Genomic DNA, 13,136 nt, shown 5'->3' on the forward strand with positions numbered 1-13,136 from the left:
AATAAAACATAGGTAAGTATTATTATGTAAAATATAGATAAACAGTATAAGAAGTAGTTCTTAAATAAGACACTATAATATTGGCAATGCATTATTATAGCCCAAATTTGTTTCTAAACTATTATATTTTCATCCTATTTTGTTTTATTTCATTAGCATTAACAAAACATTACTTCTCGCATATTTTCTGGATTCTTAACAAGTACCACTATACTTTACCCCCACTCCCCTAATGTGAAAATATATAGCCCAAATTTGTTTCTAAACTATTATATTTTTATCATACTTTGTTTAATTTCATTAGCATTAACCAAACTTCACTTCTCGCGTATTTTCTGGATTCTTAACAAGTACCGCTATGCTTTACCCCCACTCCCCTAATGTGGAAATATATAGCCCAATTTTGTTTCTAAACTATTATATTTTTATCATACTTTGTTTCATTTCATTAGCATTAACCAAACTTCACTTCTCGCGTGTTGCCCGGCGACTAATAAAGTACCTTTAGGTTTAATACTAATTACCTTCGTTTCATTTGAGCATTTAGTTCTAGCTGTAATTTATTCATTCATAGTAGTTTTTCCTCGTTTTGAGTTGTAATTGTTTTGTTCTCATTGCAACTTTGCATTACCCTTTACTTTTCTTTCAAACAGTTCCTTTTAGCGTTATTTCAAATTAATTCCTGTTTGTATTTTTCACTTAACATTGCTTTATCATATGTGAAGTAGAGAAATATCCGTGACATTTTTTGTAGTTTTTATCAAACAGTTCGTGGTAGCAAACTATACATAAGGAGCAATTAGGACTAATAGAAAAAGGAGTAATAGGAAGCAATAAGAAGCAATAGCCGAAACTAGAAAAAAGGAATATTGATATTTATGCTCATTCTAAATATATAAAATTTATTAAGTTTAATGCTACCTATAAAAATTACGAGCCTAGAAAAATTGCCTGATTTTTTTAAAAGGCGGAAATACTTCAAAAACTCAAGCGATCTTAACAAAAATCCCACCATTAGCTTTAGCATTTCAGAAAACCGTACTGCAGATGTTGTAAGCTTCTCTCTACAAAAATGTCGAATTTGTTTTTCTTTGCAAGAAGAAAGATAACAGATTTTTTTTCTTTTTGGTCCGCACAATGTCAAAGACGCTGGAAAAGCGCATGTTTTTGACTGATGATAAGTTCTAAGAATCAAATGAATGATTATATTATTAACTTTATCATAATAAAACAAAAATATCACTTACAAAGGTCTAAGCGTTGAAAAAAAAACAGCTGTCAAAACAGCTGTTTTTGAACGAAAACAGCTGTGTTCTGTTTTTACCAAAAAAACAGAACAGAAACAGGTCTCCTGTTGTTTTCTTATCTGTTCTGTTTCTTTTAAACCCTGTTATTTATTTTCTGTTTATTTAAAAAAAAAAAAAAAACAGAACAGTGCCCATGCTTAGTTTTGAATACTTTATCAACGCGTAATATCAACGTTACGATGTCCAAAATATGTAAGAGTCCTTTTCCATTAACGATGACATCGCAGAATTGGCTATCAGATTCAACGATGTCAAGTGAATCTGGACATATAACTGGAGTATATATAGATTGGACGTTGCCTTGGTGAGAGGCATTTATTTCATAATTCGTTTACTAACGGAAACGGATAAAGTAATGTTTACAGAGAAAGTGAGACTGTTACTACTGCCATTCCAGGCATTCTTGAAGCTAAAATTTTATTCCCATGAGTTTTACACTCATATCTTAGTTCAAGCGACATAGAGCAAGAATTACCACAAAGGGGCACAGACTGGAGGGGGAAAATAATTTTTTAATATGTGAGTTTTCTGTTCCTATTTATTTATATTTTTTCTTTTGTTTATTTATTATGTTTTTTATGTTGATGTAAGAAACAATTTTTTTTTTTCCGTTGAGAAAGGCTCCCGGATGTGGGGCCGAAATATTCGGAGTATTTTTGTTTAATTAAGTGTTTGTATTCACTGCTTTATAGAAATTAAAACCCGTTTTTCTTGTTTAATTTTTTGTAACTGAAGGGGGCAAGTGGGCAATCGCCCCACCCGCTAGAATTTGAAAAATACCTCTTTCCTTTTTCACTTAAAAATACGTTTTTTGTATTCTAATTGAAAAAATAGAAAATAAACAAAATTACTCGGTAGATTTTGAAAAATACATTCTCCCCTTTTCCCCTGCCCCCACTACATTTTCTCTGAATTTGTGCGCCTGATGACCGCTGTTTAACCTGTGATTTGTTACTACCCAGGAGTCTCTATTTTATTGGGCAAGTAGCTTAACCCTAGCAATAAAGTCGCAATTGTAGTGCAGATATTATGTGATAATTAGATTATGTGCATTATTCCTTGTGTTTTTCCTCGGCCAATTTCTTCCTTCAATCCCTGGGCTTTGAATGCAAGGATCGTTAATCCCTTTTGAAGAGTAAAATTTTCATTTTAACCCATAATTAGTCAACAAACAGTCTCAACTAAATTGCCAGTTCTTGTTTCAAAAGCTTGAGAAAAGTCACAAAACTAACTTAAATAAACAAATGTAAAACGACAAATTATAAAAAAAGTGACTCATTAAGATTGCTCAGATTATTCATTTCGACTGAAAAAATTGCTGCTATAGCTCAACACTTCTTCTAGTGCCATATTTTACTTTAGTAATTTTTGGAATTTGGTATTTTTGGAAAATAGTAATTTTGGAAAATGGTAACGAGCCATCCATTTTGAATCCTCAGATTCCCACCCTACTTTAAAAACTGTTTTAAGATGGTCATTGTACTTGTATTAGACACTAAAAAAATATTAATCTTTTTAAGTGATAAGCTTTGCACAATTTTTTTTTTATATTTTAATTTTGTTTTAATTCAGTAATTTTTGGATCCATTTCCTGGAATTTAAGTATTTCCTTTCTGATTGTCAGCCAAGGGGGATTTAATCGAATGTTTATAAAACAAATGTATCTGCAGCCATAGACAGCTGATCACAATTGGTTGTTCCCTTGAAGATGAGGCAAGAGCTATACGATCATCCCTCAATGAGCAGTTGTATCTGGCTCAGAATTGTCAGAGGTGGAGGTCAACCGTTGCTGTCCTATACCACTAGGCGTCGGAGGATAAGTCTAATTATTAATATGATAGAGGTTAGACACGTACTTGTGAATTTTAGTTGAGGGGCATCTATTTAAAAAAGAAATATGCAGATAGCACGAAAAATATATGGAATCGTGCCTGTGAAAAGGGGGAGAGGTACAGGGAGGTGAGCCTCCCATGTATTGGTCCAAAGAACCCTCCTGGAGAAACTGAAAATAGTGGGAGAAAAATGGGTCAAATTTTTTAGGACAAGTATAGTTATTAAAGTCCTAAAATTTGGTCTCAAGACTAAAGTCCTAAAAAATAAATTGAACTGAATAGCATATAGGCTAGATCTTAAACCACTTACGGACGAGAAGGAGGCTAAATTTTTTAAAACAAGTATAGTTATTTATAGTCAACAGAAAGTGTTGAGTGACAATGAATAATATAGTAACTTTTTCCGACAAGTTCTCCATTATGTAATTTCGGAATATTTGGATAAAATATCCTTTAGAGGAATTCGGCCGTGAATTTTCGTTTTTAATAGCATTATTTTGTATTTAATACTTAATTCAAAGGTAAGGGGGAGGATGTGGGAAATCCTTCAGATAATTTTAAGCCCGTTAAATATTATTAATGAATTGCTGAGATTAATGACTTAATGAAAAACTGCTACTGGTGTTTACAGTTCACATGTGTTTACTATTGTTTTTTTTTACAATTTTGAAGTTTTTGCCGCAATATCAGCAATAAGTGTTTTCAGCTATGGTTTCCGATCCCGTGCTCTGGCTATAAAACCTACTTTGTAAAAGGCTTGATTTACTACGCCGATGCAAGCCTTATTTGAGTCTGAAACCGAAGCTAAAACCAATTTAAATAAAATTGTCTTATTATTTTATTACCTATTACGTTATAATGTTTTTTTTATTTATTTATTATATTTAATCAAACAGTTCGTGGTAACGAACTGTAAGTAAGGAGCGACCCGGCTCAATAGTAACCGAAACTCTAAAAAATGGAATTTTGATACCAATAGATAAATCAAAATAATCAGATTTTAATGCTGATTTCAAATATATAAGTTGAATCAACTTTAGTCCTACTCATCAAAAGTTACGCACCTGAGAAAATTTGTCTGATTTTTAATAAAAGGGGGAAACACCACTTAAACACCATAGAACCTTAATGAAAATCACACCATCAGATTCAGCATATCAGAGAACCTTACTGTAGAGGTTTTAAGCTCCTATATGCAAAAATGTGGAATTTTGTATTATTTGCCAGAAGAAAGATCACGGATGCGTGTTTTTTTTTTTTTTTTTTTTTTCCAGGGGTGATTGTATCGACTCAGTGGTCCTAGAGTATCGCAGGAGGGCTCATTCAAACGGAAATTAAAATTTCTAGTGCCCTTTTTAAGTGACAAAAAAATGGAGGGCAACTAGGCCCTCTCCCATGCTCATTTTTTTCCCAAAGTCACCCGATCAAAATTTTGAGATAGCCATTTTGTTCAGCATGGACGAAAATATAATAACTATGTCTTTTAGGATGACTTAATCCCCCAAAGTCACCAGGGGGAGGAATGAAAGTTATGAACTTTACCCAATGTTTACACATAGTATTGGTTATTGGGAATTATACAGACGTTTTAAAGGGGGATTTTTTTCTGGTAGTGGGGGGGGGGTCGGGGTTATGTGGGAGGGTCTTTCCATAGAGGAAATTTTCATGGGAGAAGGGACATTGCTATGAAGGGGGCGCCGGATTTCCCAATATTATTTAAAAAACGATCAGAAATTAAATTTAAAAAAAAACAAGTTTTTCAACTGAAAGTAAGGAGCAACATTTAAACTTAAAACGAACAGAAATTATTTCGTATATGATTGGGTTCGCCTCCTAGTCAATACCTCGCTCTTTAAGCCAAAGATTTTTTAGTACTTTCATAAGAGCTATTTATTCTAATTAACGGACTTTGTGATTAAGGGGTCATTTTTAAAGAATTGTAACAAAATTCGACCTTTAGCGTAAAGAGCGGGGTATTGACTAGGGGGCGAACCCCCTAATATTCGTATTAAAAATATATGAGTATAGAAGTTCGTTACGTAAGTTAATTCTTAAGCTACGTATATTTATTACTAATAAAAACGTTCGTAAGTAAAATTAAACAACTTTCGAGAAAGCCATTTAACCAAACAAAAGTAAAATTAATAGGCAAATTTTGTTTTAATTATTCATGCACGGTGAGCCAAAATCAAAACCTCCACTAATTCAAAAACGTTTACCACCTGAACCATTTTTCAAACAAAGATTTGACAGAAACTTTCACCCTATGTGACAATTCCTAGCACCAAAAAAAAGCAAGAAATAAAAAATAAAATAAAAACAGAACAACAAACGAGCGTTTATTTTGTTCGTTGGGTTTGTGTTTGTTTACGTTAAAAAAAAGGAAAAGCAATTTTGCTTAGAAGGCCGGTTGGAAATGAAATGAGAATCCTCTGATAAAAAATTGTAATAGACCTACGACTACTAGGTTTTGAAAACCAAAAAGGAATAACACAAAGGAACTATACCAAAAGGAATAGCATTACCAACAAGTCACAAACTAGAAATTAGGCAAGGACATCTATTTGATGAGAGGAAAACTGAAATGTTTTGTTGGGGTGGGGGGGGAGCTTCGGGAAAAAACGCAAAATTGTCATCTAATAAGACTTGCTATTTTATGAATAAATTACCTTACATTATTATCTTACATGGGAAACGCAAAATTTGCCTCATAATTCCGGGATATGGGAGAGGGTTAGGGAGTAAGGTTACCCCTCCAGCAGCGTTCATATCTGCATTGGCGTAATTTCGTAAAAATCCAGGGGGGGGGGGGGGGGGGTAAGTTGGAGCCAATTTTTCCAAATCAGGTGAAAATGACAGTGAAAACTGAAAAATGAGCCATATAGTACCATAAAGGCAAATATATAGTAAGAAAACTGACCCGTTTCTGTGGATGTTTGGAATTATGCAGGCTTATCTTAGTTTTGACAAAGATTTTTGAAGAAACTATATTTCAGCTGGAGAGAGGGGGCGAAATGGGGTCTGGGGGAGGGACAGTTGTCCCACCTGACCCATAGCAAATTACGCCCTAGCATATCTGCCTCGGAAACTTACGATTAGAGTCCCTTCTCGAACTACTTTTTCCACCTGTGTCATCAGACTTGCTATTTGATTCCTTTTTGGCATCTTCCTTTGATGATTTTCTTTTTTCTTCTGTTTTATCACCCTTCTCTGTTCTTCCTGTTTCTTCCTTCCCTTTCTTTTGAGCTTCAGAGAACGAATAAGAACTCGTCTCCTGAAAAAATAAATATGAATATTTTAAAATATATACGCAACCTAAGACCACTGGAATAACTTCAGTAGATTAAATTATTCGTGACTTACAAAAAAAAATCAAAAAAAAGTATACTTGATACCAAACAACAAAACAGCAATGTTATTTTTTTTTAATCAGACAAAACTTGTTTATAAAAGCCGTTAACTGTAATCAACCGTTACAAAAAATGCAATACTTTATCTTCAAATAATTCTTGGGTAAAATTAAGAGTAATTTTTCATATCTTTTGTTTGTATCTCAAATATAAACCTATCTCCTTGTTTAAAAATTGGATTTATTTGGTTCAATTTGCATAAAACCAATAAAGAAAATGCTTAAAATACAAAAATTGGACAAGTTTAAATTTGAAGCTTTGGAATTTCATTTGTTCAATTTATTTATTATTTCTATTTTTTGTTTATTTCTACTATATTTCTATTTTTTATTTATTTCTATTATATTTCTATTTTTTATTTATTTCTATTATATTTCTATTTTTTATTTACTTCTATTATATTTCTATTTTTTATTTATTTCTATTATATTTCTATCTTTTTACTGTCATTGTTTCCGCAGCATGCCCCGACGAAGACAGCTATAACACTAAACACTAAACGAAACACTAAAACAAGACCAAAACACTAAACGCAGACGGCTATATACAAGCAGATTATAGGGTGGGGTTAAATACTTACCTTACGAAAATACGGTATAACTTAATTTTCAATACAAAAGAAATTTTCTTGCGATGACCACGTGACATATGTCAAACAAACACATAACCACGTGACCAGTCGGACAATAGTAATAAAAAAAAAAAATATCAAATGCTCTCTTGCAAGAATACGGAAAGCTACTGAGATATACTCGTTTGGCTTTAGGTTTTGGGATACGCATTATACAATGTCACACGATTGTTTTCACAACTGAACATTAGTCACTGGCTGCGAGTTGCCAACATAGAAAGTTATATACGCATAGAATATAGTTGTTTTGCTGCCAATGCATCAGATACTCCCGAGCGTCGGAAGTTGAAAACTGCAACTAGTGGGAATTAAATAAGTAACAAGATTAGTTCAGCAACAAAAGAATCACTATTTATTTTTTTAAGCACTGTAAATTTCCATATCTTCTTCATTTGTTTTTTATACTACAAAATGGTCATAACACTAGGCTGCCAGCACTCGAGGAAACTAATATGACTACCAAAAACTTGCTGCAGCACGAAGCCGCATGAGGCCAACACAGCTGCGCACGCCCCACCTCCATCTCATTGTATTCAAAGCTTCACTCTTTACACCATCGTGTGAAGTAGTTTCCTTTACATCCTTTCTTATGACCCCTCCCCACCCACTTCGAGAGTAACCTGCTTTTGGTTTGATCCCTGTCAGAAGCACAAAAAGCACAATTGCCAAAAAGTACAATATTTGGCAATATGCCAACCTTCATCCGTAAAACGTAGCTTAGCCATCTTATCCCTTCTTTCACTATAGTCCTAGAAAGTGGAATCAAACCACACTTTACGTATAGCTTCTTATTTGATATATGGTCAGTCAACACCTAAGACTATTCTTAGGCAACACCTCTGGAAAACATTTAACAAATCTTCCTCAGCCTTTCAAAGGTCCCACGTTTAATAGCCTTACTTGACCGCACTCTCCCAAGGATCTTAGGTCGAGACTGACCCAAAAACAAAGTTATATTCTTCTCATAAAAACCTACTTTAATAATAAGCAAAAAACCATAATCGAATAAATAGAGACTTGCATACACTCTCCTTATATCGTACCTGTCACATCCAGATGCTAAACAAGAATGAAGTTCATTGGTTGCCATGGACTCGCCCTATATTCCACCCTTGACCAATAAACCACGCAGGGGAAAACCTATAGAAGTTCATGAAAGCACTCTATAGCGAAATAATTCGGATGCGGCCGATTCAAAAATTAATAATAAGCAAAAAACCATAATCCAACAAATGGAGCCTTACATATTTATCTTCGCTACTTCTTCTTTCTTTCTTCTTTTCTTCTTTGTTGTGGGAAGCTAAAGCTTCTTCAGATGCAAGGCGAGATAACTCACGCTTCTTTGGATGTATAGGCGTGTGCTTTGGTGATGATTTTGATGCTGTTTTCACTAAAGTTTAAAATAAACAATTGTTAGTAATATACTTAGAACAAACTAAATATGACATAAAAACAAAAACCAAAGATTGCAAAAATAGCATTTGATACTGTACGAAACGAGAAAATTAAAATATCGATCTTCGGAAAATTTTCCTTAAGGCATCAAGAAAAGAGTATGGGTAAGTTATAAAAGAAGAAACTCGCACTAGTGGCTACAAAGAAAAAACATCAACACAATGAAGCGTTTCGCGACCCTTAGAATTTGTTCAAGCTCTGTAATCATTTTTCTGTCAAAACTGAGATCAGGCCCTTGTTATTACCCTAATTTTATCAATTACACTAATTAAATTAGTTATTCTTAGTATTACACTGAAGAAATAGCAAGTATCAAACGCCAGACGGCGTTGATAGTTTTTTTTTGTCAACACTAGCGTCAGTTCCCCCTCTTATAAGTTACCCATACTCTTTAGTACAAAGGCCAGTAAAAATGAACCACAAATCTCGATGCCTTAATCCAACCCGAATGGGAAGATGTCTGGGCGGCGGCAACGATGAGAGATGACTGTGACTCTTCTTGTATGCCCTAAGTCACTCTGGAGGCACGGGAAGACCTAAGGTCTAAGGTAAGGATTTTTTCAGTTGGTTAGATAAACATATTGGAAATATAAACAACCATGTATATCTTAAAAAATAGAATAAATTGGGAATACCATTTCCAACAGAAAATACAGCCATACGTAGTTTTGAATTTTTTTTGTAGTAGCGGATACCCAAAAAAGAAACGTGGTTGAAAATCGGCAAAGATTACGGTAAAAACGTAAAGCACCGAACAGCTGAAGAAGTGCAATTTTCCTTTGAATGTGTAGATGTCTTTGAGAATCAACACAGATAGATGCATATTTACTGCAAAAAAGGTCACAGGGTCATGGCAAAACATACTACTCAAGACAATAATTGAACAATGCATACAAAACAAAATAGAAAAAAAATTTGCAAATGTGTGAACTGTTTGAAATTTTACGGACGAAAAGCGTTGCCAAGTTTAACTAATTATTTTTTTTTTACTTATTTTCAAGATTCAACGCTGCAACCCACAAGAATATGTGGCACTAGCCTAAGAATTTCACAATAAGGTAATTTTAATGTTATATTTGGATTCAGGATTTCTGAATCCAAATGTTATATTTGGATTCAGAATTTTCAGTTAATCTATAATTTTACCAAAATCACTAATACTGCAACAGTGCATTGTCACCCACAACATTAGCAAAAATAAAGAATACATCAAACTATTGAGGAGTTTAAAATGTGGATTTCAGTTAAAGATCAACTTCTAATGGATTCAAAGCAATATTTTCTAAAGGTAGGCAGAATATTATGTTTTAAACTATTTCCATTACTTATAACGTAATTGGGGCTAAATTATTCAGAAAATTTGGGTATAAAAATAAACTTTTTAACGTTTCAGGTACACCACCCCCACCGGCATAATATATCCACCATGTCTCCTTCATAATACGTAGCTGGCATTTAATTATTTACCAGTGTATATAACATGGTATTAAAGCTGTACCCAGGGGCAGCGGGTTTGAGCCCCCCCCCCCCAAAAAAAAGACAACGTAAATGCATAGGCCTATAAACAAATTGTTGATACGTATTCTACTTTCTTTGTGACCCCCCCACCCGAACAAAAATCCTGGATACGAACCTGTATGGTAAATAGTATAACACCGTATTTTCATATATGTATCAAGGCTTTTTGGGAAAAGCAGTTTTTTTCTTTCTCTGGACAAACAAAGCAAAATTAAAAAAAAAAAAAAATCAAAAACAAATAAACTAACTGTGTCCTTTGCTTTAGGTTATTTTTTAGATGCGAGTTATTATCAAGAAAAAGTAAAAACACTAAAATTAAATTCCTCCGTTTCTTGGAAATATTGCTAAAAGTAAAAGAATAAAAAGTGGGTGAAACTGCTTGAACAATTATGATAAAATAATGATAATAATAAAATTTTAATGCTCTCGAAGCACTAGGGCCGTGACAATACAAAATATAATATTTAATTATAAGTAATTCACACTGCACAAACAAAAACATGACATAAATTACAAAATCTATTTCTGTACTCCATTGCTAGCCTGAGAAATCGTCCTAACCTTGCAACATTTACAAAAATACTAGTACTACTACCACTACTGACAACTCTGCAGCACTAAGCCTCCTGAGATCAACACAGCGACGTACACTCCTCCCCCATTCGAATCTGTTCAAAGCCTCTCTCTTTACACACTCCAAAGCAGTTCTAATTTCCATTTACAAAATACTCAGCACTAACTATACTCGCCAGCTATCTTTCATCAAACCTAAATTCTTCATACGCTTCCTTTCTCAATTCACTCAATTCTTCACACTCACATCATATGACCCATACTCTTATCCATATCTCCACAAATCGGGCAAAAGTAAGGATCATCCAGTCCTAGCCACCTTCTTAATTTTTCATCTTTCCCAAGTGGTAAACTACTCTGAATTGAATAATAGACTTTAAATAATACACTTCATATATATATATATATATATATATATATATATATATATATATATATATATATATATATATATATATATATATATATATATATATATATATATATATATATATATATATATATATATATATATATATATATATATATATATATATATATATATATATATATATATATATATATATATATATATATATATATATATATATATGATGTCAATACTTGTCAATCCACACCCAGTGCAGCAAATGTTGTAAATTTATAGTGACTTCAAGAATATAACTCCTCTACCAAAACAACTAGAAAGAACACAATAGACCATATATTTTTGTTTAATGAATGTTTACTTGCGTGAGTAAAAGATTCAATCAGTTAAAACCAAGATATCCAGTGAGGGGCGTAGGTAAGCGGAGAGGGGGTGTTTCAAGGTGGGTAATTCCAAGGTGTCGCCGCCGCGTGTCAACTCCTTCGAAAATCTACCTTGGAAATTTAGTTTGTGTGTCCGCATTTGTCGGCATACTGGACGATTTTGTCGACGTGTTCTTTAAATCCCTTCTCCAAACTTGAAACTCTAGCTGCACCCCTGTATCCAGTGTGCCTAGCTTGGATTCGCTAGTAAGAGACCATATCATATGAATGTAAAGCCTACAACAAAACAAAATAGCATGCCGTAGCTGACGTTTGTCCAATTAGTCCATAACCAAACGAAAAAAAAAGGTATCTTTCCTGGGTCACTTATCAACCAACGTTTGAAAGGTTTAATGTTGCCTCCACTTGAACTTAATTAATATGTTAATGATTGAAATTCGGAGTACTGCTATTAAAATTTGGGTTTTGAATAATCAATTTCAGCAAATATCTTATGCTTCTTTCAATCAGATATTCACGTATTTGTGTTTATGTAACTAAACCGGCTTCTTTGATACATTTATTTTGTTCTTACTTGTCACTTCCGCAAATATCCGCCATTTCGTTAGTGTGCTCAGAAGCTGCTACTCAAAAAGGTAAAGAAAATCAAACAATTCTTGTAAATCGCCTAAGTTTTGGAACCCACACTGAATTATTGAGGTTGTTCTTTGGTGTGTAATAGACCAGGGAGAAACATGTGATTTTTCGGAGCGCCCATGCTTCAGAGCCATATTTAACCACTGTCAGTCTTCTTAACATTAATTTTCAAACCTATTCTAGCACCCTGAACTCGCAAAACTTTCATTCGTTTTGCTTACACTTTCATCTAGGATGCGTACATCATCGGCATAATCTAAGTCCAAGAGTTTTTTTCCTCCCTATTTGATTCCGTGGTCTCTCATAGCCTTTCTTGTACTCCTTAAGACAAAGTCCATCAGAATTTTATCCATATAACAGGGGATAGAACGCAAACCTGCTTAACTCCTGATTTAGTACGAAACCAGCTACTAACCTCATTTTCTACCTTAACGCAGCAGTGTTATTCTCGCATATAGCACCATTGACATTAATGTATTTGTCTGGTATACCATACAAGGATAAGATCTTCGCTGAAGCTATTGTATCAAGAGAATCGAACACTTGCTCATAATCTATAAAACTGAGGACCAAAGGTCTTTGATAACTCAGGCACTTCTCAATTATTAACTTAAGAGTGAAAATTTGGTCGACACATCCTATACCTTTTCTAAAACCGCACTGTTCTTCTTTTATAACTTTGTCTACAGCATCGCTCAGTCTGAAAAGTATCATTATTACTAAGTAATTTGCTATCTACAGAGACCAGACTAAAGCCCCGATAATTACCACAGTCACTCTTATCACCTTTTTTATATAGTGGTTTAATTAAGGTTTTTCTAAAATGGCTAGGTACTTCACCTGAACAAAAAAAAATCTTCCTTCACATCCAAGGTATCTCAAACTTTTTTATTTTCCTGCAACTGTATCTCGGTTTAGCACATTCGCAAAATGTTCTGCCCGTCTCTCTTTACTCTTTTCTTATCACTAATTGTGGCCCCATTCATATCTTTAACTGGAACAAGTCCGAATTGACTACTACAAA

The 13,136-nt window shown here is 33.6% G+C and overlaps 1 protein-coding gene across 1 annotated transcript in view; it reads right to left on the reverse strand.

The window, feature by feature from the left end:
• The window catches only part of LOC148947166 (uncharacterized), a 33,588-nt gene that overhangs the window by 7,591 nt on the left and 12,861 nt on the right, over nt 1-13,136 (reverse strand). The window contains exons 5-6 of the mRNA XM_089096913.1: nt 8,425-8,570; nt 6,233-6,413 (exon numbers count right to left, since the gene is read on the reverse strand). Of these exons, the coding sequence (XP_088953039.1) occupies nt 6,233-6,413; nt 8,425-8,570 (327 nt within the window). The remainder of the gene's footprint in view (nt 1-6,232; nt 6,414-8,424; nt 8,571-13,136) is intronic.

The sequence above is a fragment of the Artemia sp. Qi Xiang Cuo genome, chromosome 11 (assembly GCF_049724085.1).
Source record: "Artemia sp. Qi Xiang Cuo chromosome 11, ASM4972408v1, whole genome shotgun sequence".
NCBI lineage: Eukaryota > Metazoa > Arthropoda > Branchiopoda > Anostraca > Artemiidae > Artemia > Artemia sp. Qi Xiang Cuo.